Source organism: Neopsephotus bourkii, unplaced genomic scaffold (assembly GCF_033783945.1).
Source record: "Neopsephotus bourkii isolate Nb327-2 ecotype Australia unplaced genomic scaffold, CSIRO-AGI_Nbou_v1 NB_1234, whole genome shotgun sequence".
Taxonomy (NCBI): Eukaryota; Metazoa; Chordata; class Aves; order Psittaciformes; family Psittacidae; genus Neopsephotus; species Neopsephotus bourkii.
Window position 1 is genome coordinate 5,190,806 of NW_026901719.1, and position 25,992 is coordinate 5,216,797.

The 25,992-nt window shown below is 39.7% G+C and overlaps 1 protein-coding gene across 7 annotated transcripts in view; it reads left to right on the forward strand.

The window, feature by feature from the left end:
• Positions 1-25,992, forward strand: part of CNKSR2 (connector enhancer of kinase suppressor of Ras 2) — a 212,526-nt gene that overhangs the window by 163,844 nt on the left and 22,690 nt on the right. For all 7 annotated transcript variants that reach the window (XM_061364565.1, XM_061364567.1, XM_061364564.1 and 4 more), the window contains 3 exons: positions 2,058-2,125; positions 7,521-7,621; positions 8,830-9,370. In XM_061364565.1, coding sequence (XP_061220549.1) covers positions 2,058-2,125; positions 7,521-7,621; positions 8,830-9,370 — 710 coding nt within the window. The remainder of the gene's footprint in view (positions 1-2,057; positions 2,126-7,520; positions 7,622-8,829; positions 9,371-25,992) is intronic.

The window sequence follows — 25,992 nt, forward strand, 5'->3', positions numbered from 1 at the left end:
CTGTCAGGGAAATTAACGCGAAATGCTATCTCTTATTAAGGACAGAATGAAGTTTTCCAACAGGAGAACCTTGTTAGGTGTATCATGTAATACTCTGTGGCCAGCAGCCCCATCCAAAGGTGCTCAGTGGGGCACTGTTCCCAGCTGGCTGCACTGGGGAGTGGTAAACTGTGAGACAAATGGGGAATGTGAAATGCAAAATAGGCGAGAGGCAAGCATGGCAGACTTCCACTGTCTGTCATGCCATTTGACAGAGCAGGCACTTTTCTTCTTGTGCTGCTTTACCCTTTGGACACAAACAAGTCTGTGGCCTTTGCTGGTCCCTTGGCAGTATGGGGCCAGAGTGCTGTGGGTGAGGTTCCTGCCTCAGTGCTTCTGATATGGGCTGGCAGAGCTGTCAAGATAGGTGAGCTTTATTCCCCAAAGAAAACCTTCACTTATCAGGAATGTGAAGCTAAAAGCTATCTATGTATGGGCCACCTTTCTGCCATGAAGATGTGGAATCATTGCCTGAAACATGATTTGTTGGATTTCTGTTCCTATGTGCCATTTATTTTTATAAGTGTATGGTACTTCCTAACAATTGCAACCGAAATTTTAAGTCTTTTCTTCAGCTTCCCTATTCTTCTGGCAGAAATTTCAATTGTATGCTAACATGAAGTATTGTGTAATCACTTCAGGAGTAAATCTCTTTCCAATGTACAGGGTGCTTTCTTCCCAATGTGTGCAATGATTTGTGGACCATCAATGTGATTTACAGATCATATGTGTGGTCACTGTTTGTGAAAGAACAGTGACAGAAGTTCATTTTGAATACAGCAACTGTATTTTATTATCTGATTCCTGCTTACCCTACACTGAATAGTCTTAAAGGCTGGCATGTGGAAGTGATTACAATGGTGATCCCTTGCTGAGACAATACTACATCCCGTTCCTGTGCATACAGTATGCAAATGAAACCAGTCAGGCACAGTTTTCTGAAACAGTCATTTCACATTCCTGAAGAAAACAAACCTAAATTCAGTTGTCCCTCTGTATACCCTAGCAGTAAAATTGCAAGCCAGTAGGTTGGCAAACCAAGCCTGTCAAATCCTGACTATGGGATGAGTGGACCAAGTAATTCTAGATTTACCATGGAATGGACAACCACGGGAGATTGTCATAGTGGTTTACAGCCTCGTTGATGGAAGACATGATTTAGTAATTGGATAATGAATACACTGAGAGCCCCATGGGGGAAAAGAGCAAGTGGAAGCAGTGCACTGCTACAGGCGCAGTTGAGTGTATGTTTGCCAATGACAGCCCTCCTAGAAGAGAATAGCAACAGTTTGGGTGGGCGTTAGGTTTTGGTGGGTTGTTGGGTTTTTTTGTAGTTTGGGTTTAGTTGTTGGGCTTTTTCTAATTTGTGCAGTTTATGGAAGCATTTTTTCAAATCAAAATTGATGTTAAAGCCTTAGATGTGAATTGCTTTGAAGCAATTGTCTTTTCTCCTTCTGCTTCTCTGACTTGAACACAAAAGTGAATTCTGATCTGCCTCCTTCTCTTTGTATTTGGCATTGTAGGTAAGCTTTAAAACACATAATGGCATAATTAAACCTCACTGACTGGGAGTGAACCTGTTCTTTTTATTGCTGGTTTCTGCTCTGTTCCTCTGCTAAGTTGCCAATTCAGGCTTTAAAATATTGCTTAAATCTCTGAAAAGTGGTATTTATTCTTAAGAAATCAGAACAGCAGGAGTTTTGTGATGGCATATCTGTGAGCACCAGACTTAACAGTTCTTTGATGATCTCCAAATCCTTTATTTTACAGATGTTTGACATCATACATGGTTTTCCATTTGAAATAAAACCTTTGCTGTGAAAACAGTTTGTTCAACAGCAGAATCATAGATCTTTGGAGACTCCCTGCGTAAGAGTATCAAAGGAAGCAGCTGTCTAATATGAAAAATGACATTGTCCTGAATCTCCTTCAGACGCTTCTAAGTTTGGTTTTATAGAAATGCACCCAGGAATTAAGAGGCTGGATCAGTATCACTGCTTTTTTTAATATTATTTCAGGTGGCTAAACAGAATTAACATGCTTGCTGCTGGCTATGCAGAAAGAGAGAGGATCAAACAAGAGCAAGGTAATGTGTCGTTATTTTGGTTTCTTCTGTCAGCTCTTATCACAAATTCATCTGTTCTTTTTTCCCTGCTGTATATCAGGCCTCATTCTTATAATCTGAAAGCAATTCACTCATGGGTTATCACTGGTTTTGCTTTAGAGAATTCCTTCTTTCTCAGGGATTTTGATTAGCTCCTTCAGTTTCTGGTCCACAGACTGGATTATTTCTGAGAAGGCCACAGAAGGTAGCTAAAAGCAGCAAATGTACTGTCAGTAAGCTCTGGTATGTGGCGCCAAGGAGTCTGTGTCCCCTGTCAGGAGAAGCATAAGAATCTGCTAACTAAAAACAAGAAATTAAACATTTCATTTGGTGTTTGAGTTCACAGGGGGCAGGAATGCATGAAATTGGTCTCAGGAACAAAACCATTCTTCTAAAGCCTGTTGACATAACTGGATTTCTCCCAAAGACTTTAATTTTAAGGCCATTTAATTTTTTTGTGATTTCAACTCCTTTTGCTTATTGAGATTTGTGCTAAAGCCCTGCTGGCATTCATTTGAAATTGCAGGTTTTCATCATTTTACATCTGTTTATTTTTAATGTCTTAGTATTTCATGGGTTTAGAAGAGTGGCATATGTAAAATAATGAGTTGCTTCGCTTTAGTTTTCTGCAGTAGAAATCCTGTTTTCAGTCAGCAAAAAGAAAGATACAACCTCAGCTGTGTTGGGGATATTGTTTCCTAGAACTGCCAGTGACATGGATCCACAGAAGTGTTCCTGTCCAACTAGCTGTTTTGGCAAGCAGCTGGCTTTTGAGCCCATGCTCTCTTTTACAGATGTACCTGGCAGCAGACACCAGAAAATTGCAGTGATCATGATGATCCAGAGCTTATCCAGATGCCTGTCTGCCTGCTGCCCACTGAGTCAAAACTTCACTTTTTTAATCCTGTGGCTCTGCAGACTCCATCAGTAAGGTTCTTTCTTCTGGCCCAAAAAGCTTATAGGTCAGAGCTGCAGCAGCAATGTATTTAATCTAGTCTTTCCTTTACAAAGACCATATTTCTAACCATTTTTCAGGGAGAGTTGTGTTCAAAACGCTATTGCTAGGCTTCAGCATTTGCCACATGGTGTCCTTGTTGCCTCCCAAAGTTGTGGTGCTCTACCAACCTATGTGACAGCAGCCTTAGCCGTGACCTTCAGGTCTGATACCACGAGGTGATAGTTCTGTGTGGTCTGTCTCTCTGCAGTGTGTTGCTGTAGTGCCATTTTCCTGAGAGACACTGCAAAAATACTCTTTTCCCCAGTGAGAAGCAAGGGTGACTTCAGCAGCCAGGTAGAAACATCAAGAGAGTAGGATATCCTGCAGTGGTAGAAGATTAAAAGATCTGAAAATTACGTCATCATTGATTCATACCCTGATTGCCTCACCACAAAGCATCCTAGAAGGATGGCCTGGGGTTGAAGAGCAGTGGCTCACAGCATATCGCTGTAAGTCAGTGGTAGCAGTGTGCATGGGAAGGTTTTTGGTCTTGCCATTTGGTACAACAGCAGATTGTTGCCAACAGGTACAACATAGCTAGGTTGTACCTGTTACCTTATTTCTAATCTCATCTTCCAGTAAATGCAACTGCTTATCCTGGGAGTGTTGCACACACCCTTTTTTAGTCTGATGTGGTCCTTGGCACATCTAACACCAGACCCTTCATATTCACAGTCCAGGACAGCAGTGCTATGCTCACTGTTCTTCCAGTCATGTTGTCAGTGCCTCATCAGACTCCAAAATCAAGTTAGGAAATCTCTACTCCCCAGGCAGCACTAGAATAACCGTTTTGGAGGGATTTTTATGCCATCTGTCACTGCTTGAAGAGGCTGTGAACAAGCTCTGAATCTTGGAGTCTTCTAGGAAATCCTCTGTGTTAGTATTCAAAGCCAATTTCAAACTCTTATTGACAGCAGGTTGGCACTAGAATTGCAATAACATGTGGGAGAGTAAGTGAAAAGGTGTGTGAACACTTATGCTCACGCTGTCGAAGTGCATAATTACAGACACGGTACGCCTTTTAAAATCCAGATGGATATGGAGAAATATTTTTGCTACCAAGCAATCACTGAGTAATAAAATAGCAGATGATCCCACTCCTAGGCATGAGATCATGTGCATCCAGGCCTGTGCTGCCTATTATTAAAATGTCTCCCTGTTGACGATAATCAGTGAGACCCTACTTACAATGGAAATTATATCCCAGGCACTGACAGAGCTCCTTATTACCACTCTAAAGCCATTCACTCAAATTGATTTATCACATACAGGTAGGTAAAACTATATCCTCTTTGTGTTGCTTAGTTGTGTTTAGTGTGGGAAGCAGTATCATGTTCCCCCCTTGCCGCTGTACAGTACTTCTGTGCCTCTGGCTATTATCATCCGCTCCCAGCACAAGGGCTATTGAACAGCTCAGTAGTGTCCCTAAGTAAGAGAGGCATCAAGTTAGCAAAGTAGAACCTCTCTATCACTTAGATTTTTGCAACTGTAAAAACCGTGAAGCTGGAATTTTCTATATTCAGTGACTGTACCAACTGTCACCTACAAATTTGATTTTACAAAAGGTCTTTTATTTCTGCTCAGTTCAGCCCTTTGCAGCAAAGTTTTATAATACCTCAAACAATTCAACAGTAGTTGTCAAGCCTGTTTTAATTAAGAGTTGAATGCTTCTGAATCTAAAGTGCATAAATATATTTCAGGCGCTTTGGAGATGCACAAGTCACCGAGTTGTGGATGTACTGCTAAGTAAAATGTTACCTTCTGTACGGAACAGTTTTATAAAAATGCCATAAGCTTTCCATATTAAATACAATGATTGTTAGCAATATGGCAAGAGACTTCCTTGGATGGAGAAGTTATATACTTTCTAGTCATATAAAACCAGAGAAAAAAATACTAGTTTATATAAATAAAAAATACTTAATCGGCAAATGGCAGGTCAGTGTTAGTTTAGATATAATATATTAAGTCTTTTGCTCATTCAGAAAGCTTTCAAGATATTCCCAATGCATTGAGCTTGTCCATCACTTAATTGGACAAAATCTGGAGAGAGAAATATGGTAACTGATAGCATTATACACACTTTAGACTAATGAGTCAATTGCCAAAAGCAGAACATTTTTAAAAGCTGATGTGAGGCTATTTTCATACATTCCATCTGGAACTTGACCCCTGTGACATCAGAATTTTTCTAGACAAGCCATAGGTTGCCAACATAATTCCCTGTCTGAGGTAAGATGCACAAAAGCAGTATCGTACAGTGGCTTATGTAACCTCTTTGTATTTTTAGCCAAAATTGGAACCTGCACTAAAGCTGTTAAATGTTCAGAATAAACAGTTGAGCTCCAAGTTTACAGTAATGTCACTGAGTGATGCAATTCTGACAGGCCTCTCAGCACCCATCATGCCATTAGGCTTTGCTGTAATGCAGCAAGCGGGCTTATATGCCAGTATTTTCAGGTGGTTTTAGTTGCCGGAAACAAGTTTTCTTAAAACTAGGAGTGATTTAAGAAAGAGTTTTCACTGATTTAGTCTTTCATTCACCAAAAATTAATTATTTGCAGATTTCTTTAAATGAAACTTTGAATTTTTTTATTTCATAGTCATGAAAAACTTTTTTTATGCTACTTATTTATACTGTTTTAAGAGAATCTCAGCTATAAGCTTGAAGGACTTAAATCAGGAGACTTAGAGTTAAGATGGAGTTATTTCTGCTTGGAAAAAAATAAATAGATAAATAAAGCTGTCCCTACCATCGTTGCAATCTAAATATATACAAAATTGTAGGGAGAGCTGTTTCAAGATGGTGTTACTTAAAGGTAAGGGTTTTTTTTAAATCTTTAAAAGTTTAGTTACAGTAGATCATTAATGATACAACACGAAAATCATCATAGTAACAAAAACAAATCATTAAAGCCAAAATCGTATGTTGTACCAGCTTGGATTTTAGCTTAGATTGCTTATGATGAGGCACTGGAATGGGTTGCCCAGGGAGGTTGTGAATGCTCCATCCCTGGCGGTGTTCAAGGCCAGGCTGGACGAAGCCTGGGGTGATATGGTTTAGTGTGAGGTGTGCCTGCCCATGGCAGGGGGGTTGGAACTTGATGATCTTAAGGTCCTTTCCAACCCTAACTGTTCTATGATTCTATGAAGCAGCAATCAATTTTTTTCTTCCCGTCTATCAAAGAGAAAGTAGTAAGTTAGTTAAGTAGTTCACTGAACACTTACTAGGCAAAGTGAAAATTGCCTGTGATTAGTCTGTGAATAATCTGATCTAAAGTGCGCTGTTGTACAATGATTTACCAATTACTAGAAGGTGACAACAGAAATGTTTGCACATGTCTTACAATGTGGCAAAATCCTAAAGTTACCTATCTCGAGCTGAGTTGGTATCTTTCTTTTTGAAGGACTGTTGAAGTCCAGTGTCTGTTTTGTTAGATGCTGTTCTGCTTCAAAAATATTTGCAACAGAATAAATTCCCATGTGGTACCTTCTTCCATGTGTTTTGCCCTTTGACCAAGCTACCAAACTTATCAAATAGGCTTCACCAAGACTTGATTTCATGACAAAATGGATCCTCATATCCTGGTGAATCTAGCCTTTGTAGTTTCTCATCCATCTTTTGGAACTCTGCACTTAAATGTCATTATCATACTTTTCCTTACCATATCTCCTTTATAGTCGTGCATGGATAACATGTCAGCAGTTGTTTTAGGAAGCAGATATATGAAAAGTAGTTTTTCTGCCTTATCTTTAAAGATGTTTGTTAATAGAAATTTAATTTAAAAGCTTGGGTAACTGGTAGCATACAATGGAGAAAATGGGTAGTAAAATAGCATTGACTATTCATGTGTGCAGTAACCTCTACTTGTTTGCTTTGCCAGTTGGTTCTAATTACATTCCTTAATGTTATTTGCACTCAACAAGACTTTAGCAAGTTACAATTTCATCCTTCCTGTTCAAAAAATACTTTCAGTATTTTCCAGCCAATGTACGTCTAGTCATAATTATTTTTATGGCTGTATAAGTATTTGAAAATCTGATAGTTTCAGTAGGAATACTCTGCATGTTGTATTTTATAAGGTGTGTACAAGAGTTAAATTTGTGGCTCATTTGCAGGTTGTTGTTTAGTATTATCTGCAATGGATACTTAGACAGTATACTGCATAATGTTTTGAATATAGATTAGATTAAAACAATTATATTGAAACAATTGCAAATTACAGCAGCTAATGTTTACAGCATTCACTAGTATTCTATGATTCTATTCTATTCTGTGATTCTGTATTTATCTCTCAGTAGTACCAAGGATGGTTTTGTGAAAGGAAGTCTCTGATACATGAATGTACCAAATTGTGTTGATCTGTATGTAATTTGTAGATTACTGGAGTGAGAGTGATAAGGAGGAAGCTGACACTCCGTCAACACCCAAACAAGACAGCCCACCACCCCCGTATGACACATACCCACGGCCTCCTTCAGTAAGTCACCTGCAACTGTCTAAAGGGATCACTAGGTAAAGCGTCACCTTTATGCACTCTCCTGCCTAGAAGCATCTGCATTAAGGCACACTCTAGTATACCTTTTTGAGTCAGTACCTGACTTAAGGCATTTGTTAAGTCACACACATTACTAACTTCAGCAGCATCCAGCAGCCTAACTTCAATTGGTTTGCAGAGAACATGGATTTATAATCCCACTCACTTTATGGAGTAGATTAAGTTACAGAGTTCTTTTTTCCTGATCTTCATTCATGACGATCACCTACTCATCCATGCAATCCTTCACCACACCCTTATCTACTTCTCTGACAAAATCTTACTGCCTCAGTAACAACACAGGCTCTTCTCTAAGACTCCAGCAGTTGTGCTGTGAAGCTTTACAGTGACAAATTGCACTTGAATTTCCAGAGAAATGCCAACATATAAATGTTCTGTCTTATATTGCAAACAGTGATACCAGTTGTTCTGTTGTTGCGGAAAAAGTAGGTTTGTCTGTAAATTGGAACACAAGGGGATTTGTTTTGCTTTCTTCTTGAAGCAGGTGTTGGTATAAACCAGAGTATGGACACCTAACTTGTTCTACATTGACAATTTTAATTTTCATGTACATATATTCAGTATTAACTAATGCATCTTACTTGAATATAGTTTTTAAAATGCAAAAATATGGAATCGAAAATTAGGAAAATTGGGGGAAAGGATTTGTTCATGATGTTTAATTTGAATGCAATACTTTACCTTCCCAGGTCATAGATCTTTAAACTGCACCAAAGCACTGCAAACATGATTCCAAAGAAATTCTTAGCAAGATAAGATGACAGCAGGCATTTGGATGTCATTTTTAAGATTTTTAATGGACCAAGCACACCTCTTCTATGTCTTCCATAGTGCTATATTCTGCCAATTTTACTGCAAATAATTGTGTTGACTTATTTTATAGACTAAGGGGCATAGTAAATGTACTGATATCTTTACTATTATGAATAAGAATGAGTGCTTGACCTACAGGTGTGACATATAGATATGAGCATGCCTTAAAGTTAGGATCAGCACAGGTTAATCTGGTAAAATTATGCCTTTGTTACTGAAGTGGGTGGTGTCAGTGACAATGAAAAGTACATGGTTATTATGAGCACTAGGTCTCGGTGTACACTGATCTAAAGGTTGCTCCATTGCTGATGTTGCAGATGAGCTGCACAAGCCCTTATGTGGAGCCAAAACACAGCCGGCTCTCATCCACGGAGACCTCCCAGTCGCAGTCGTCGCACGAGGAGTTCCGCCCAGAGGCGGCGGGGAGCGCCACCGACTCGCCGGTGCGCAAGACGGCGAGCCAGCGGCGCTCCTGGCAGGACCTCATAGAGACACCGCTGACAAGCTCAGGACTCCACTACCTGCAGACGCTGCCGCTGGAGGACTCTGTGTTCTCCGAGGTGGCCGTGGTCTCCCCCGAGCACCGGCGGCAGTCCACCTTGCCCACCCAGAAGTGCCACTTGCAAGACCACTACGGCCCCTTCCCCCTCGTGGAGGGTGAGCGGATGCAAGTGTTGAATGGGAATGGGGGAAAGCCAAGAAGTTTCACTCTGCCTCGGGACAGCGGTTTCAACCACTGCTGCCAGAGCCTTTCAGTTGGTGCCGCCGATCACCATGAAGAAGCACAGCAGAAGGAGGTAGAAGAGGAGGAGGAGGAAGAGGAGGGCAAAGCAGCAGAGGAAAACCAGGAAGATAAAAGTAAGTATTGGATATTTCAGTGGCTTTTCCTGTTTGTGTGGAGTGGAGGTTGTTTTTCCTTTTTCCTATCAAAAAAAACCTCAAGTCTTTCAACATCCCCATGTTTTACCAGGCCCGCTTTGTCACACACCTCTTTGATTTGCCGTTTGTATAAGGCTTAATAATGAGTGTTGCATGACCTCTCATGATCACCAGACACTTTCCCGTAGGCTGGTCACCATTCACCTCCTACTAGCAATTCCTAGTTATAAATGGATTTTGCTTCCATGCTTTCTTCACAATTCCACTTTCACAGTATCCTCCCCCCCCCCCCCAGCACATGTATGTCTCAGGACATGCTTAGAAAAAATTCCATCCAACTCCATCTAGGCTGTGAAAAACACCCGGTAAACCCTGGAGTGCAGGGTCAGGCTGAGACTGTGTGGTATCCAGGCGGGAAGGTCAAAAGACAGCCCAGAAGCTCTAAGAAGTTGAAAAAGAGAGTGTATTTTTCCCAGTTCTTCACCTTGTGAGTTATAGAGAGAGCAGTTAAAAAAGAATCTTTTGAGAAAACAAAAAAATTAATAGAGAATAACTATCTAACCAGCGAGGCTTAAAAAAAAATCATAATGCTGAGTAACTGTCTCTTGTGTGGTACATTAACTCCATAGATATTAGTGCTATTTGTCAAAATAATCCAAATAAACAAGGACTGGAGAAGGTCCCTGTTCCTCCTGAATGTGTAAACATATTTCTGTGTCTGTTTCATGCTCTGTCCTTCACTGTCATTTATGGAGCTTCTCAGCATGTGTTGCTAGCAAAGTTGAATTCACACCCAAGTTGTAGGGTCAGTCAACAAAGCCTGCATCCATCAGTTGTGGGGTCATGCTGCAATTAAATTACCTGATGTGGCAAGGAAAGCAGGATGATCCCTGAAGTTCTCAAAGGGTCTGTACTGTCTGGTTCCTTCATGTTCATTGTTTTCACGGCAGTAAAGGAATATAAAAATGGTAAAGACATAGAAAATGGTAATGCAAGCTTTGGATAACTACCTAGCTGAGATAATTCATTAAGGTTAGCACCTTTGCTGAGCATTAAAATCCATGTGGATGCTATTTAGTCTACTTAGGACAGATCAGCATTTTTCCATTGCCCTCATGTTTCAGTCAGTAGGTTCTAAAAATCTCAAATTCTTGACTTTGAGAAAACTGTGATTTCTTTTGCAGATACTAAATTCAATGCCTTTAAAAGTTAAGAAAGGCATGATTTCAGTTGCATTCATGAGTGACATCTCCAAAAAAACATACATTTATTAGGGTAATATTAGACTTTGACTGTGAAATGAAGCTCTCTAATTAATAGGGTTAAATTTCATTGGCTATACAGAATGCTTTATCCCATTTTTAGCCTTCAATTTTCAGTTTTCAAATGGGTTTTTGCTGATAACAATATATAAATATTGTAAAACAAAATCCTTACAGTCAACAGAAAGAGTCAAGGAGACTTCCCGCTGGAGTTCGTGTGCTGTTTGGGCATTACTCAGAGATACTGTTGCAAGGCCTAAGTTGTTAGGTGTTTTAAATCTCAATTTTAGTGCTTTTGGGTTGGTGATTGTAGCATTTAATAATGTACTTTACTAATAAAGGGCTAATGCTTGATTTAACGTGCCAAAACTTGGGCCCTTCTCCATCTTTCTACGTCAATTTCCAAAATGGGAGAAAAAAAGGTTCATTTTTGAAGTGCTCTCCCTGTATACACATGCTTTTATTTTAGTTTGGGTGAGAAGGTTTTCTTGGTTGAAGCTTTAACAGGAGATTGTTTTTGAGACATTAACGAACAGCTAGACAAGTAAAGTGCTCATGGTGAATTATTGACCATGAAATTATAAAAACAGAAAGAAAATACTGTTTAGTCTGTTGAAAAGTTTAAGTGTTGAATTGCTTGTTGCCATGGCTGCAATGTTCTGTTTGCAACACTGACTTTTTCCAGTGCCCTTAACAGTAAAAGGCAGAAGGGATTTCATGCAAGTAGTATTCTTAGGTGCAAAATCCAGTTTCTGAGCTGAGAGATTTGCTTTTAACTGCTAAGTCTGCTGACAGGGTGGGTGCCCTTGTGCATGCTCCATCATTGCATCCCTCCCTTCCATTGCTCTGGGAAAATGAAACACTGCAACTAACTGGTGAAGGGGAATCCTTTCCCTTTTAGAAATGTTTTAATCTCACCTTGAACATTCTTTGACATGGTGTCAGATGAGCCTTTTAAATGTATTTATTTGCCTTTACGCATTTGTGATCCTGACATAGTTCTGAGCTCTTGGATGATTATGTGTTCTTGTGTGTACAGTTATGTGTTTTAAAGCTTAATCATTCTTACTGCTTTTTTTGCGGGACAAGCAATGCAGTTCCTTTGCAGTTGTTGCTGTACAAGTCAAATGTCATTGCCAAAAGTTTGTTTTCTCAGCTTTTTGGTTTTACATTCCCACTTTTAAAACCTCTTGAGTTTAAATCAAATAGTAAAATGCAGTCCTGTTTCTTCCAACTTCTTTTGCAGAATTGTTCTCAAATAACCACACCACAAATTAGGAGCTCCATGTTTTTTTCAGATGCTGTCACCAGCTGCTATAATCTAACATAGTTTTGTTGACTTTCTACTAAAGCTACACTGTCATGCAACAACGAAGCATCTGCTCTCTCTTCATTACTAATTTATGCTTTAAATAGATATTGCAAGACTTTACTGACACTGCAAATAATTCTGTGCGTCAGCTCTTCTATAGTGCCTAGATATATCATGGTAAACTGAAAATGTGGGGTGTCCTTTCCTGTGTTTGTCTGTGAGGACCTAACTTTGTTGTGTGTTCAGTTGCTGCTTTTTGTCTCATTATATCACATGAACATTGCATTGCTGATCTTTAATGGGTTGTTTTATTTCCCTAATTAAAATGACATTTGTGTGACTCATTTAGATGTTCCATATTGACACCGTCCTGTAATGGTCTCTTTCTTTGTAATTGAAGAGGATCCTGTTGTGGGGTATTTCACTTTGTCTGTGTGTTCACTCCTGAGCCTATGAAAATGGCAAACAACGTTCAGATCTGTGGCACCAACTGTCCCTCTTGCTGTGTAGTTCAGAGGCAGCCTGCATGAGGGGAGCATGTCAATGGCTACGGCACAGTGCATTGCATTTCTGTGGTTGAGTTGTGAAGGACAAGCTGGGCCTTTTCAGTTTTGTCTTGTGCTAGTAGGCGTTAACAGAATGAGACAGCTGGGCATCATGGCACTGCCACCCCTCTTCCCCTCTGGCCCCACTGCTGTCTGCGCTTTGTGTTTTGACAGATTTCACTACTTAATGCCAAAGAATGCTTCTGGGATCTTCTTGGGAGACTGTTTCCATGATTTGTCCCAGCAAAGCTCGCTTCATTGTTTGCTTTATTATTATTTTCGATGGTGGTTCCTTCATTTTCAAAGACTTTGGTTTCTGGCACAATAACAGAAATTACTAAGGGATTCCACATTTAAGAGAAGATACTAGATCTCTACAGAGTGTAACTGACTGTAGGTGCTACAGACTTAGCCTCAGAAAAACCTGTACCTTTTTCCATACTCCCTGAAAAGGTCTTTTGAAAGCAGTAGCATCTGTGGGAGTCTGCTGCTGTGATGGGCCTATACAGTGCTGGGGCAGGAGCTCTGCTGCTGGCTGGATGTGTTGTGGGACTGGCCAGAGCAGGATTGATGCACCTCCAGGGAACTCACACCTGGGACCTGCAACAGTATGCAAAGGAGCTTTCCACTGTGTGGGCTCCTTAAGATTTCTTCAGGAATATGTATAGAAGAGCATTGATGTCTCTGAGTTTGAAAAGGTATTTGGAGCAGAAAGAAATAACTTAGACTGTCTTCCTACTATTTAACCCCATTTCCTTCTGCATCTCTTCTTCTCTTGCTTCTGCAAGTTTTATGTCCTTATTCTTCACTTTGAGTACTGTAATTCCTGCTGACATGTGTTTTAGGATTTTTGTTTTGCTATCCCATCCTTGTAATTTTGGAGTATCTTGTATAACAAACTCCTGAATAGATTTCAATAAGTCACTGACTTTCCTTTTGGGATAATTGAAGGGTGGGAGCCTTTTGTTTGTTGCATTGATTTGCTCCCCTGAAGTGTTTATGAGATGCAACAATCTTCCATTCATGACTTGTGTTACCTTGAAAAGATTTCACAATGTTTCCTAAGCCTGGGCACACTCACATGTATTCCCTGGCATTTTGCTAAATCACCAGAAGCCCTCGTGCAGATTTGCAACATCTCCCAGCATCCCATGCTTAGTCTCACATAGTCTAGCGAGTACTCTCCCAGGGAACATAATAGCCTCATGTTCCAGTGTTTGAAACATGACTTTTAACCTTAAACCACTGAAGACACTTGCCAAAGTCCAGAGAGGAGCTGGTGCTGGTATTTTGCAGCTTAGAGGGATGTCCAATCCCTTCAAAGGATTTCAGGAAAGCTCCCTTTGATGTGAAAGAGATATCTCACAGTCACTGAAAGAGATATGGAATGTCTGTTTATGCTAAGGTACCAAGCCTGAGACTTTCTCCTTTTTTTTCCCACTAAAATAATTAGGAAGTAGCAAGAGAAACTGAGAGCAGTTTCTCCCACCCCACCTACCAATTGCAGAAATGAAGTTCAAGGTGGCAGTACTTTCACAAAATAGCACAGATGGGCTTAAGGAGTAGTGCTATGACTAGCAGTGGCTTCACGCACTGCCCGAGAAGGTATTTCCTTATGACATTCTAGGTGGTATTTGCCTTCAAGAAGGAGTTTGTGCTAATGAAAAATATACTACAAATAAGGTCAGATGTTTCAAGTTCTGAAATACAGGTACAGGGAGGCTTGCCTGGTTTTAATGAGAAGGCTGTAATGAACAGTTCAAATGCTATCTCTCAAAGATCACTGTTTGCTAATTAAACACTATGTTTTGAAGTGGTACTCTGTGTACCACTTCTAGGTTTTCCGTCTCTGCCTTTTGGATAGGGTGTCTTTTCACTTTGGCAGGGTTTGGGCAACAGTGAAAGGTGGGAGTCAGGATGAGTAATGTGTAAAGCCTGGATTAAACTGGAGTTGATGGGGATGTGTGTCTGAAATTAATAGGTCATTTGCTTTTCTGACAGCCTCTTTCCATTTTACAGAAGACACCATTAAGGTTGTCCTGTCTTCTGACCACCTAGTTAGTTTTATCCACACCAGGAGGTAAGGGGAAGACTATTAAGATACTGTATCTTCCCCTTTGGAATTACTTAGGGTAGTAGAAGTCTGGTAGTAGAAGTCGGGTAGTGTCTTAAAGAAGTGGAGCTGTGAAAAATGACAGGTAATATTTCATGTTAGAAATATTCCTTCTGAGGCTGGCTAATAGCAGAAGTGCAGCACCCTCTAGGAAACTAAGGAGGATGTTATTCTAGCTTGCTACATCCGCTATCGGCCCTGTACATAGCAGTACATTTGCCAGGGTTGTTTTTGTCTTTTCTTCTCAACATCCTTCTGGGCGGCACAGCCTGTATGTGTTCAGACACTGAACAGACTAAAGAAACGGCTGCTTTTCCTAAGCTTTCTTACTCTGATCTGATTTTTCATTCCTAATTCCCATTTAAGCCTTCATGTGGCACCCCGTGGGCTAAGGACCAAGGCTTCTTTTAATGCCTTGTCTGCTAGGAGGAGACCACCTTCCCACTGCCTCCATTGGGCTAACTTTCCTCAGTAACTCAGAATAAGCTTGCCTAAAAAATACTGCCTAGTTGTGTTCAGAAATATGATCTTAAGCTTGTTGTTTTGTGGTGTAAATGAGTAGCCTGCACTGCTTTGATACAGATAGTTTATATATGTACAAGGTGCCCCACAGTCTCAGGGAGGAAGGAACTGTGGAAAAGCAGGGCAAGACAGTAGCTGCTGTACCACCTGGGCTGCTTTTCAAAGCAAATGCTTTATGTACAAAATGTCTGGTGGAATGACATGTCTTCACATGCTCTTGGATGGTTTTGTTGGTTTCCTCTTAACAAAACCATTTAGTGCTTCATTTGTCATAAGATCCAGTGAGAACCTATGAGAGCTGTTATATTTGAAAATGAATGGGTGCGGGGACAGCATTGTTGATAATCTAGGTTATATGTCAGGCTAATGCTTTTTATCCTTGTTAAATTTTAAGGTATGTGTTTCTCTGAATAGGAATTTCTATAAACTTCCAGAAGCAACTGCAATCTGGGAAAATTGTCGACTAAGAGTTGCTTAATTATCCTCTAGCTGGCACATATATATGTGCATATGTTCAGCTGCATGTATAAAAAATGTGGTTTAGACTATTATTTATTATCTATTAAGACCAGCTTGGATAAATAAGTACTGGGAGTAGGTATATATCTTTCTGAGCATGTTCTTTAATTAAAATTTTAAAATTTGTAAAATAAGGCTTTTCCAGTTCTCATATGCAAAAGAAACTCTATTGCAGGAGTGGGTTTGTATTTTAAATAAAAGTGATGGGATACAGAACCTCTGTATTCTGATTTAAAATCTCAGTTTAAGGGGAAAAAATTGCCTGCAGTGTTTGAAAGCCAAATATTGAATTATTTACTAAGCAGCAATTCAGAAAGCAATATGGGCTGTCAACAAAATAAAAGTAGTTTAATTTTTTGCCTCTTAGTGTTTTTACATATGAATGCATTTTACCCACAAATATGTTGTTGCCACATTTTAAATTTTAATTGATTTCCATTGCTTGTGCTACTAAAAATGCAATGGAAGGGTAAATTCCTACTCTTATCTCAGTTTTAATAGCTTTGAATGTCACTGCAAACAAAGTTCATCTGCTTTTGCTTGAAATATATGGATTAAGTGGTCTTTTTACAAACAAAAGGAAATGCACGAGAGAATTTCTTATTTGGCCATTCTTACAAATGACTTTTCTCATGGAGTTTCCCCAATTATGTTACTAAGTCAGTGGCTGTCAATGGAGCCATGGTAGCAGAAACACCTTTAGGATAGGTGAAGGAGCAAGGAAACCATGGATGTGCAAATATATTTCCATTTTTTCCTATGACTTTCTGCATTAATTTTCTTGCTAGGTGCTATGTAACCAATCTGGTTTGCCTTGAATTTTTCCATTTCTTGTAAATGGAAAAGCATTTCTTTTTCTATTTCTTTATTGGTGTAAGCAAGCACTGTCCCTGCCACTGCCCTCTCTGAGTCTGGCTGCAGACGTGCTCTCCTTGGGAAAAGACAGCTCATCAGTGGCAGACCACATCCAGGGAAGACAGTCCAAGCTCTCTGGGGCTGTCTGTTTACCATACTGAAGGATATGTGATTGCTTCCCAGTTTGTTGGCCTGATAGGTCTCGATAGAAATATAAAACAGCCTTTTTTGTGCTTGCACATTCCTCCCCCTCAATTCAAAATGTGCTTTCATTCTGAAGCATGATACAGTCACATTTCTAAAATGGGGTATGTAGCTTTTTTGAAATCTGAAACAAAAAGGAAAATCAGACTTTTTTTTTAATTAACATATAGTTTCCCATTAAAAAGGGTTTCCTGTCTCAAAATACAGACTCAGATTCATTTTTTATTTCGATCATGAGAAATATACATTATTTTTAATCATTTGCATAAATCTTCTTGCTGAAACTCACTGAAAATTGTTTTAAAGATGCTCTCAGATTTGACCACTGCATAATACATGAGGAATCCATTTTTTTTGCTGGGATTTTTGCAGAACTGGCATAGGTCCTCTGAGGTGCAGCAGGTTCTCAGCCTAATCTGAACGTTTCTAAATGCAAAGGAAACAGATGCCTACAGTGAAAAACATTAACTGGCTATTGTGAGCATGAGAATGTTTTTTTGAAATATATAATTTTAATTTTTTTTGCATTTTTCAAAGCTAAAAAAAAAAACAAAAACCAACCCTTTCTATAACGGATTATAATGAAATCAGAAGGCTATGACATGGTACCAGTAGAACTGGGAGAATAGAGGAGGACTAAAATTTTTTTCAAATTACATCTCCAGGTGGTACCATCTGCTGTCTGTGGTTCTCAGGTTCTTGCAAGGCAACTGTAAAACATATGCAGGGATGAACTTGGATCAGTACTGCTTGGAAGGTCATTGGATGTCTGTGATGTAGTTAAACTACTACCAATGCTGAACTTCTGTAGTGTCACTGTGTAAGCATGAATTCTTATTTAATTACTGTTCACCATGGGCAGCAGATAATGAGATATTAAAGCCCTCATGTGAACAGTTTGGTTCTGCTAGGTTTGTTTATGCTGGACAGGAGACTCTGGAAAAAACATATTTTTACAAAGCAAGTTTTTTTTCATTTAACCTATTGTTGAAAAAAAATGTCCTCGGAGATCTTGGATTTAAGATGAAGATTGTCATGGAGGCCTATAAATAAATGTTGCAGAGCAATTTTCTGTTAACTTTCCAAGGTCACAGCCTGGCCTTTTGGCTGACTTTCCTTTCTTAGTAGCCACTAGCTGCTGCTCCAGAGGGTCACAGACCTTGTGTATGTCATCTGTCCAAGCTGCCATCCTTATGCAACTTGTTTGGATACTCTTTGGCAGATAAAATGGTGCTAGATGCTTATGTTTAGGCATGTTGTTTCCTAAACATTTCCACTGCAGAAGGGCAGCATATGTAGGCTAAAATCTTGGCCTCTTCAAAGGCTCTGGTGAAGCTGCAAATGTTCTGTGCATGTCTTGGAGCCAGTGAGATGGAAGTGAATTCAAAAGTTACCCACTAAATTTGGAGCCACTATACCTGCCAAATCTGTCCTTAAACATCCCTAGCAGTATTCCTCATTCCCTCCGGACAGTGCTTTTTCTCTTTGCTCTATTGGAAATGACTTTTTTTTTTTTTTTCTCCTAATGGATATTGAATCATTCCCTCTGCAATTCAAGTCTAGCATTTCTTTTCCATTATGGCATAGAAAACAAAACTGCTCCACTACAACAGCTCTTTTTTCAAGATGAATGTTTGTTATGAAGGTTGACTTAGTTTTTCTCACAGATGTTGCTTTCTAGGCTCTGACCCCTTTTGCTGAGCTTCCCTGTTTTTCCCAGCTGCCTCCCACCTCTTCTGGGGTAGCAGCATCCATGGTAGGTGCAGTGCACCTGGGTGAGGCCAGGAAGGTTGCTTCGCCCTGGGTGTTTTATGCACTGTACTGCGACATCTGTTTTTCAACCATATTGTACTTCATATGTCAGCTCATGCTGTACAGTATTTCAAATGCTTTTCTTCTAAATGGCTATTTTTCTAATCATGGCTGAGCTGATTATTCCTGTGCCTCTCACGTATATACATTAAGTAGATGATGTTAATAAAAACCTTAAGTGATTTAAAATGTCTAAATAATTGGGCTTAAACCAACCAAACAACAGAAAAATATCGTGTTTTGTAAAACTAACAACCTGACCAGACAAAAGAAAAAGAAAAAAAAGCCTGCAGACAAAACTGGTGTTTGCCAGGCTTTGTGTCTGTTAGCACAGCATTGACCACATTGCTGTGCGAAATCTGTGAGAGATTTCAGCCCTCCAAATCATTCTAACTTCTGACACTGACCTCCAGCAGTCTACAAGATGTTTCCTTCCACTTCTGTGCTTGTATATTTTAATAGGTTTATTCTCTACCACCATCCAGGTCATTAGTGCAGCCTGGGACTGTTTCCCAATGTAGGGCAGCCTCAGGAGAACCTCACATAGTGCAGTCTTCCCTGTTAACAGCTAGTCCCTGGTGTCTCCTGTCTGGGCTTGGGTTTTCCTATCAGAGGGCACCTTGGGTCAGAGGTGGCTAATATCGCTCACTTCTGAACTTCTAGGAGGAAAATGTTGTGCCCTGTCTCATATCTGTTCCACATCTAAATAACCAAGGAAGATAGGTGGAGAACTGAAGGCTCATCCATTTGTCAGTTTGGATTGGGTCAGTCCCTCAAAAGAGCTTAATGTTCAGAGCTTAGACTAACTATGTGAGTTTTATCTGTAAGATCTTCTTTTTCAGTGTTAAGCATTGCCAGTTCTTATGAAACAAATATGATAATATGGTACTTAAAAAAGATAACTAAAAATCCCTATAATCAGACAATTTTGCAAGGATCTCAGTTCCTGTTAACAAAGAAAGGTTTATAGCTTTGCTTTCAAAAACTGTGGTTCAAAAGCTAGAAGATAAATATTGTTTGTCTCCTTTTGTGGCCCCAATTTGCGAGTGTTGGATCTTGTTGATGATAGTTAACACTCCCACATCACTGTACCTAGTGTGGTGCTATTAAATAGCATCATTTCACGGACAAAGTGAGAAACAAGTTCTCTGTGGTATCTTATTGTATTTAGCTGAAGAAAATGGCTGCTTTTAAGTAGGAGGATGGCTCCACATTTTGAGTATGGCTGACATAAAATAATAGCAGCTAATTATTTCTTCTCTCCTGAATTCCAGAAGGATAGACTTTGGCCTTTTGGAATATAAAATATCACCACTGATTTGTTTAAAAGCATTTGAATTGTTATCACCATTAGAAAGGTGAGAAGGAGAGAGGAGAGAGGCTGCCAAGAAACTTTGATTTAAAACCACCTTTTGGACAGTTTTTGAAATGTTAATTTAATTGTGAAGATATACAAGGAGGAAGTGAAATTAAGGAAACCTCACTTGGGAGCTTTATCCTGGCTGTAAATTCAGGGATAGACAGGGATCAGGCAACAGTGCGACAAAGCCTAGCCACTGGGTACGAATGGGGAGGAAGTTTAACCTGATTGCTTTACTCAGCAAAATCAATGAGAATAAGTAATAAAACTTAACTGAGGATCATTGTGCATTTAGTTCTGGGTTAAATGAAAATCAGATTTGGAGTGAGGTAGGATGGCCTGGGGGAGGCTGCTGGTACAGCATCCATGCAGAGGCTCATGTCAGTGGGCTCCTTGCAGTTGATACGGCTTTTCCTATACTTGCAAAGCAGTCATTACAGAATACTTGAGAACTGGTGAATATGAGACATAGAGAATTAGAGGGTATCTTCCTGTTGTAAAAATAGCAAAATCTGGTTTAGAATTCATATAACAGTATTTTAATAGCCTCTATATTTGGCATTAGAATGATATTTTTACTGTACTTATGTGAACACTTGAAATCCAATATGAACATCATACTATAAAAAAATTCAAGCTGTTTATTCTGAGAATTCTGTTTCTTTCTTCCCTGCTAGAAGGTACCCTGCCATTTTTTTTTTATTTTTAATTTAGAAAATAGATTTTATTTTCAAGATTATTTTTTTTAATCAAGTACACGCACATACTTCTACAGTACATTTAAATTTTTAACTTTTAATATAATGGTTTAGGGACAACTAAAGTTGCTGGTTTCTCTCTTTTCGGAAGATACAAGAAATTTCTGTCTTTATGTATTTCTGGTTGTGTAAAAATCATTTGAAAAAATCTATTTTAATTTTACACTCCAACTAGAAGCTTTCCAAGGCTAATTTTTTTTTTATTAACTTTTCTGCCACTGGGGACTATGCTTACCTTCTCCAGTGTTATTGTATGATCTTGGTATTTAATGTCACATTTCCTACTGTAGCCTCAAATCATGTGATTCTTGCATGAGCTATGAACACTTATTAATGAGCTAGGATAATTTAACTGCACTATGTATTTTTTATACTAAAACATTGAAAATTTAAATCTTGGAATTTTGACAATGGCCTATTGAATGGTGAGACAGAGAAATAAAAATAAAAACCAGAAAATGCACTTTTGACATTAGTGCATGATACATTAACACATTGGTAAGTTTCTAAGTAAGTTCTCTGCTCGTTTTGCATTTTAACCCTCTGCAGTTCAGTTCAGAAGTTCTGCCTGCAGATATGGCCACCTTATAGCAGCCATCATGATTCTTATAGCATAAACAAGCTATCCTTGCATCTGTGCAAATTCTAAAGAAACTTGATTCCGTGAATGTCTTGCACAGTCTATAAAATATGTGTAAAATATCTCCATAGTATAAGAGGAGGAAGAGGATGTGTGTTAGGTTTCCTGGGAATACTTGTATAAAGCATAGCTGAAATTTTTGGTTCAGTTAATTTTGAACTATTGGTAGAAGGTGGAAGGAAGATTCGAGGTTTTCATAAAGTGAAAAAGTGATTGTCTTGGAGACTCGCAATTTGGAAATGGCTTTTACAGTTATGAAACTTAGAAATGTCAGCTGCCGCCTTCTTGCTCTCTTTCATCCCAAGAGTCCAATTTCCTAAGCTTGTATATGTTGTGGCTAAACAAGATTACAGCATTTATAGCGAGTACAAAAAAATCACTTCAAGTAAAAATTAGGCTGTTCGGTTTTGAAGCTAGCACTTGGGTCCTTGATGGATTTCATTGTTCCTGAACTTTCGGGGAGGCTGGTCTTTGGGAGGACAAAGGCATGGCCCTGAGCAGCCAGCACTGTCCATTGGAGGCCTGTGACACTTGGAGTCTTCAGGTTTCTACTCAGAGAAAAACAGGAGTGGAGGGATGAGATTTTATATTCCACCTGGATTTGGCTCTTGTGGCACAGCTGCCAGAAGACTGCATCCATTTCAGAGCATTATGGCTCCCTCAGCTGATGGGGAGTAGGAGGTTGCTGAGAGTAAGCCAATGAACAAAAAAAGGAAAGCAGACCCCACCAAGGTGGTAGAGGTTTAATTTACCCATGTGAAAAAAAAGGAATCCCTTTCTATAGGCTGTGATCTGTAGTGCTTACTTGGAACAGGAAACATCAGGGTAGGTGGGGAATGCCAACCTCATGAAGTTTAACCATGCCAAGTGCAAGGTCCTACACCTGGGTCGGAGCAATCCCAGACACAGCTACAGGCTGGGCAGAGAAGAGATTCAGAGCAGCCCTGCGGAGAAGGACTTGGGGGTGTTGGTCGATGAGAAAATGAACATGAGAAGGCTTCAGGGTGCACTTGCAGCCCAGAAAGCCAACTGTATCCTGGGCTGCATCAAAAGGAGCGTGACCAGCAGGTCGAAGGAGGTGATCCTGCCCCTTTATTCTGCTCTCGTGAGACCTCACTTGGAGTACTGTGTGCAGTTCTGGTGTCCTCAACATAAAAAGGACATGGATCTGCTGGAACAAGTCCAGAGGAAGGCCACGAGAATGATCAGGGGACTGGAGCACCTCCCATATGAAGATCGGCTGAGAAAGTTGGGGCTGTTCAGCCTGGAGAAGAGAAGGCTGCGTGGAGACCTCCTAGCAGCCTTCCAGTATCTGAAGGGGGCCTATAGGGATGCTGGGGAAGGACTCTTCATTAGGGACATTAGTGATAGGACAAGGGGTAATGGGTTAAAACTTAAACAGGGGAAGATTAGATTGGATATAAGGAGGAAATTCTTTCCTGTTAGGGTGGTGAGGCACTGGAATGGGTTGCCCAGGGAGGTTGTGAATGCTCCATCCCTGGCAGTGTTCAAGACCAGGTTGGACGAGGCCTTGGGCAATACGGTTTAGAGTGAGGTGTCCCTGCCCACGGCAGGGGGTTGGAACTTGACGATCTTAAGGTCCTTTCCAACCCTAACTATTCTATGATTCTAAATCTTGTGGGGTGAGATGGAAGCAAAAGGCAGAAGACTAGAAATAGGACATAAAACTGTAATGGACATAAATCTGCAATAAGCTATGGAACAAGTTTCCTTGAGTTGTTACTGGTTTTTCAAATGAAAATCCCATCAGCCTTAATGCTCTGTCATAAATTGAGGATGGTGGTGTCATAAATCTTTCCCCCAGTAAGAAAACCTGTTTTAAAAGCATTTTGTTTAGATAGTAACACAGGATAGCCTACTGTAAATGCACCTATGCTGCCTTTGCCTCTGTTTCATGGAATTGCACAATTTAGCATGTTGCTCAGGTGAGAATGGACATATTTTATGTTGGAGCCGTGTTCTGGCAGACTGTGCCAGTGCACAGAACCGTTTGCTCAGCCTAAGCTGTCCTCCGCAGAGGAGAATCTGGCATAACCTCATGATTATGGAAATTCTGTAATATATATATATATATATATATATATATATATATGTCCATAATTAGCTCAGGTGACAGTTATTTTTGAAAAGTAAAACCTTCTTATAGCATCCCAAGTTAGCTCAGGTCTTTCAAAAGTATTAGCAGTGAATGAGTGGTGGGACTTTTTCTTCAGATGACTTATTTGGTTGTACCATAGTGAAATGGAGTAGATATTTTAAAAGATGAAGGCATGAGCCTGTTTCTCTATTTTGTCCTTGTATGTTTTGCATTTCTTCAGTCTGCTGTTGCCCATCTTTAGTGGTTACTATAGCTAGCACTGTTATTAATGACCAGAAGTATATAGACAGGTCTTCATTTCTGTTCCTTCTGGGTTTTACTAGCAACTGTTTCCTCCTTCCAAATTAAATATAATGACTAGTAGTTCCAGGCTGAGCAGGGGAGGTTGCTCTCTGCACTTAGGCATGTAAGTGTGGAATTGCAGTTCTGGAACCCCCCAAGGTTTCTGCACACACCTGCTAAAGGGTTGCTTTAAAAACCTTTAGCTTCAGATGACCATGCACTTGCTGTATTTTATTGTTCACAGAGAAGTGTGTAAATCATGGTCTCCAACAGCTGTTTCATCACCAGCAGCTGTGCTGACACAGTGCCTATTGCACCATAATGTTACCAGAACAGATAAATTGTTGCCTGTTCCTACCTTATCATTTACTTTCTAATAGAAAACTTAAATTGAGAAAGTTCTTATTTTTCCACAGAGTTGTTGAATAGATGCATTATATGATATACATTGAACCTTGTGGTTACTCTGTAAGATATATTTTTAATATATCAGATAAGAGCAAGGACACTCTAAAAGGTAGTACAATCTCTGCATATTTCAAAGTCACTTTCCTTGGGTCTCTTTTCCAGAAGCAATCTTATTTTCTGTGCATCCTTTACCCTAGTTGTGAAAGATATGACATAAATCAAACATAAATTCATTGCTTAATTCCACAACGTTGCACCAGGAGAATTTTCCAGGACCTATGTTTCTGGAATGAAAAACACTGAAGAAGATGAAAACAAATCCACATCACTGCAAATCACAAAAGCATTAGTCTGTTGTAAACAGGCTGTTGTAAAGCCCTTTGGAATATCTGGTTGAACTGATTGATAGCAAGTCCTGGTGCTATACAGCAAAATCAGTGAGCTTATTGCCATCAGATACGCAGTTCCTTTAAGAGGCATGTTTGCTTTCTTCTGAAAAACAAATCCTTGCAAAATTAAAAACTCACTAAGCTTGTTGGTTTTACTGTTTTGTATTGTAGGCCAAAGTTTCCCTTCTGCACAGCAGATGTGAGCTTAGTACAAATGGTCCAACAAGTCCATTTGTGTAGTTCTGTAGCAGATCTCATACCCTCAGCTATTTGCTTTATAAAAAAACCAAACAAAAAAAAAAACCAAAAAAACAGAAAAACAAACAAAAATGCAAGCACAAGTGATGCATGGAAAGAGAAGTGTAATGCTTGTTCACATACAAGACTGCAGAGGAAAAGGAAATTACAGAATACAATGTAGCTACTAAAGAAATTATCAGAGGGCATATTTAACAGTCATAGGACTGGGCAACTTGAGAAATCCATAGGAGGGAGGTTGCTACCCTTGAATGAGAACAGAGCCTATGTTATTCAGTGATTTTCAGGAGGACAGCAGGTCTCCGCCAGGCTCAGGAATATTGCCCTTGTCCCCTCAGGATGGGGCACTGAGGCAGGAGCAGGGCTCTGCTGTCCAACACCAGGAAGGGGTCAGATGTGCAGGAGAGAACCAGTGCCCAAATTGGGCCCCATGTGGGCCTTTGATGGGGCCTGGATGTCAGAGGAAAGCTGGGCAGCAGAGCTAAGGGTGCCTCCATGGCTGGCTATCTCATGTGGCTGTGAAATATTGGCATGCCACCTTAAGCTTTGTCTGGGCTTCATGAGCTTTCTGACAAATGCCTTTTACCATCCCTATTCATGAACTTGTAGTTTTTTAGTTTTGTGAATGAGTATTTAATCAGGAGCTTGTACACATAATGTGATACGACAAAAGACTTCCTTGATTAGTTTGCTGTTTCTTTCCCCTACTAAATTACTTACAGAAGTACTTTCCTAGCAAGTTTTAGGAGATCCTATCCAATTAAAGATATCATCTTCAGTCTAGCATGTTCAGGGATTTGAAGTTAAAATTTGGGTTTTGCTGCTATCTTTTAGGCTGAAATACACGGGGGAACTTCTGACATTTTCAGCATTTGACTTCTGTAAGAGGAGCCTTTAGCCTAATAAAATCCCTGTGCAGCTCTGTTTTTCTCTTATTACACTGGTGAGGGCATTGTTTGGCATATGATAGGCTCAGGATATATTTTTTTATGAAAAAAAAATGGAGTGCTTCTGAAAACAGCCTTTGCACATTAAAAATATATATATATATATAAATATGTATATATATAAAGCAATTATAAGCAAAAAAGTGTAGCAATGTTTGGCTTGCCAGAAAGGCACCTTACGTAAAACCTTTCAGTGAAAGCTTTTTATGTAAAAATCATTATTCTCATAAAAAATAAAAGTTAAATTCACCAGATGGTAATATAAGCTTTCATATGCACCAGGTGTGAAACATTTT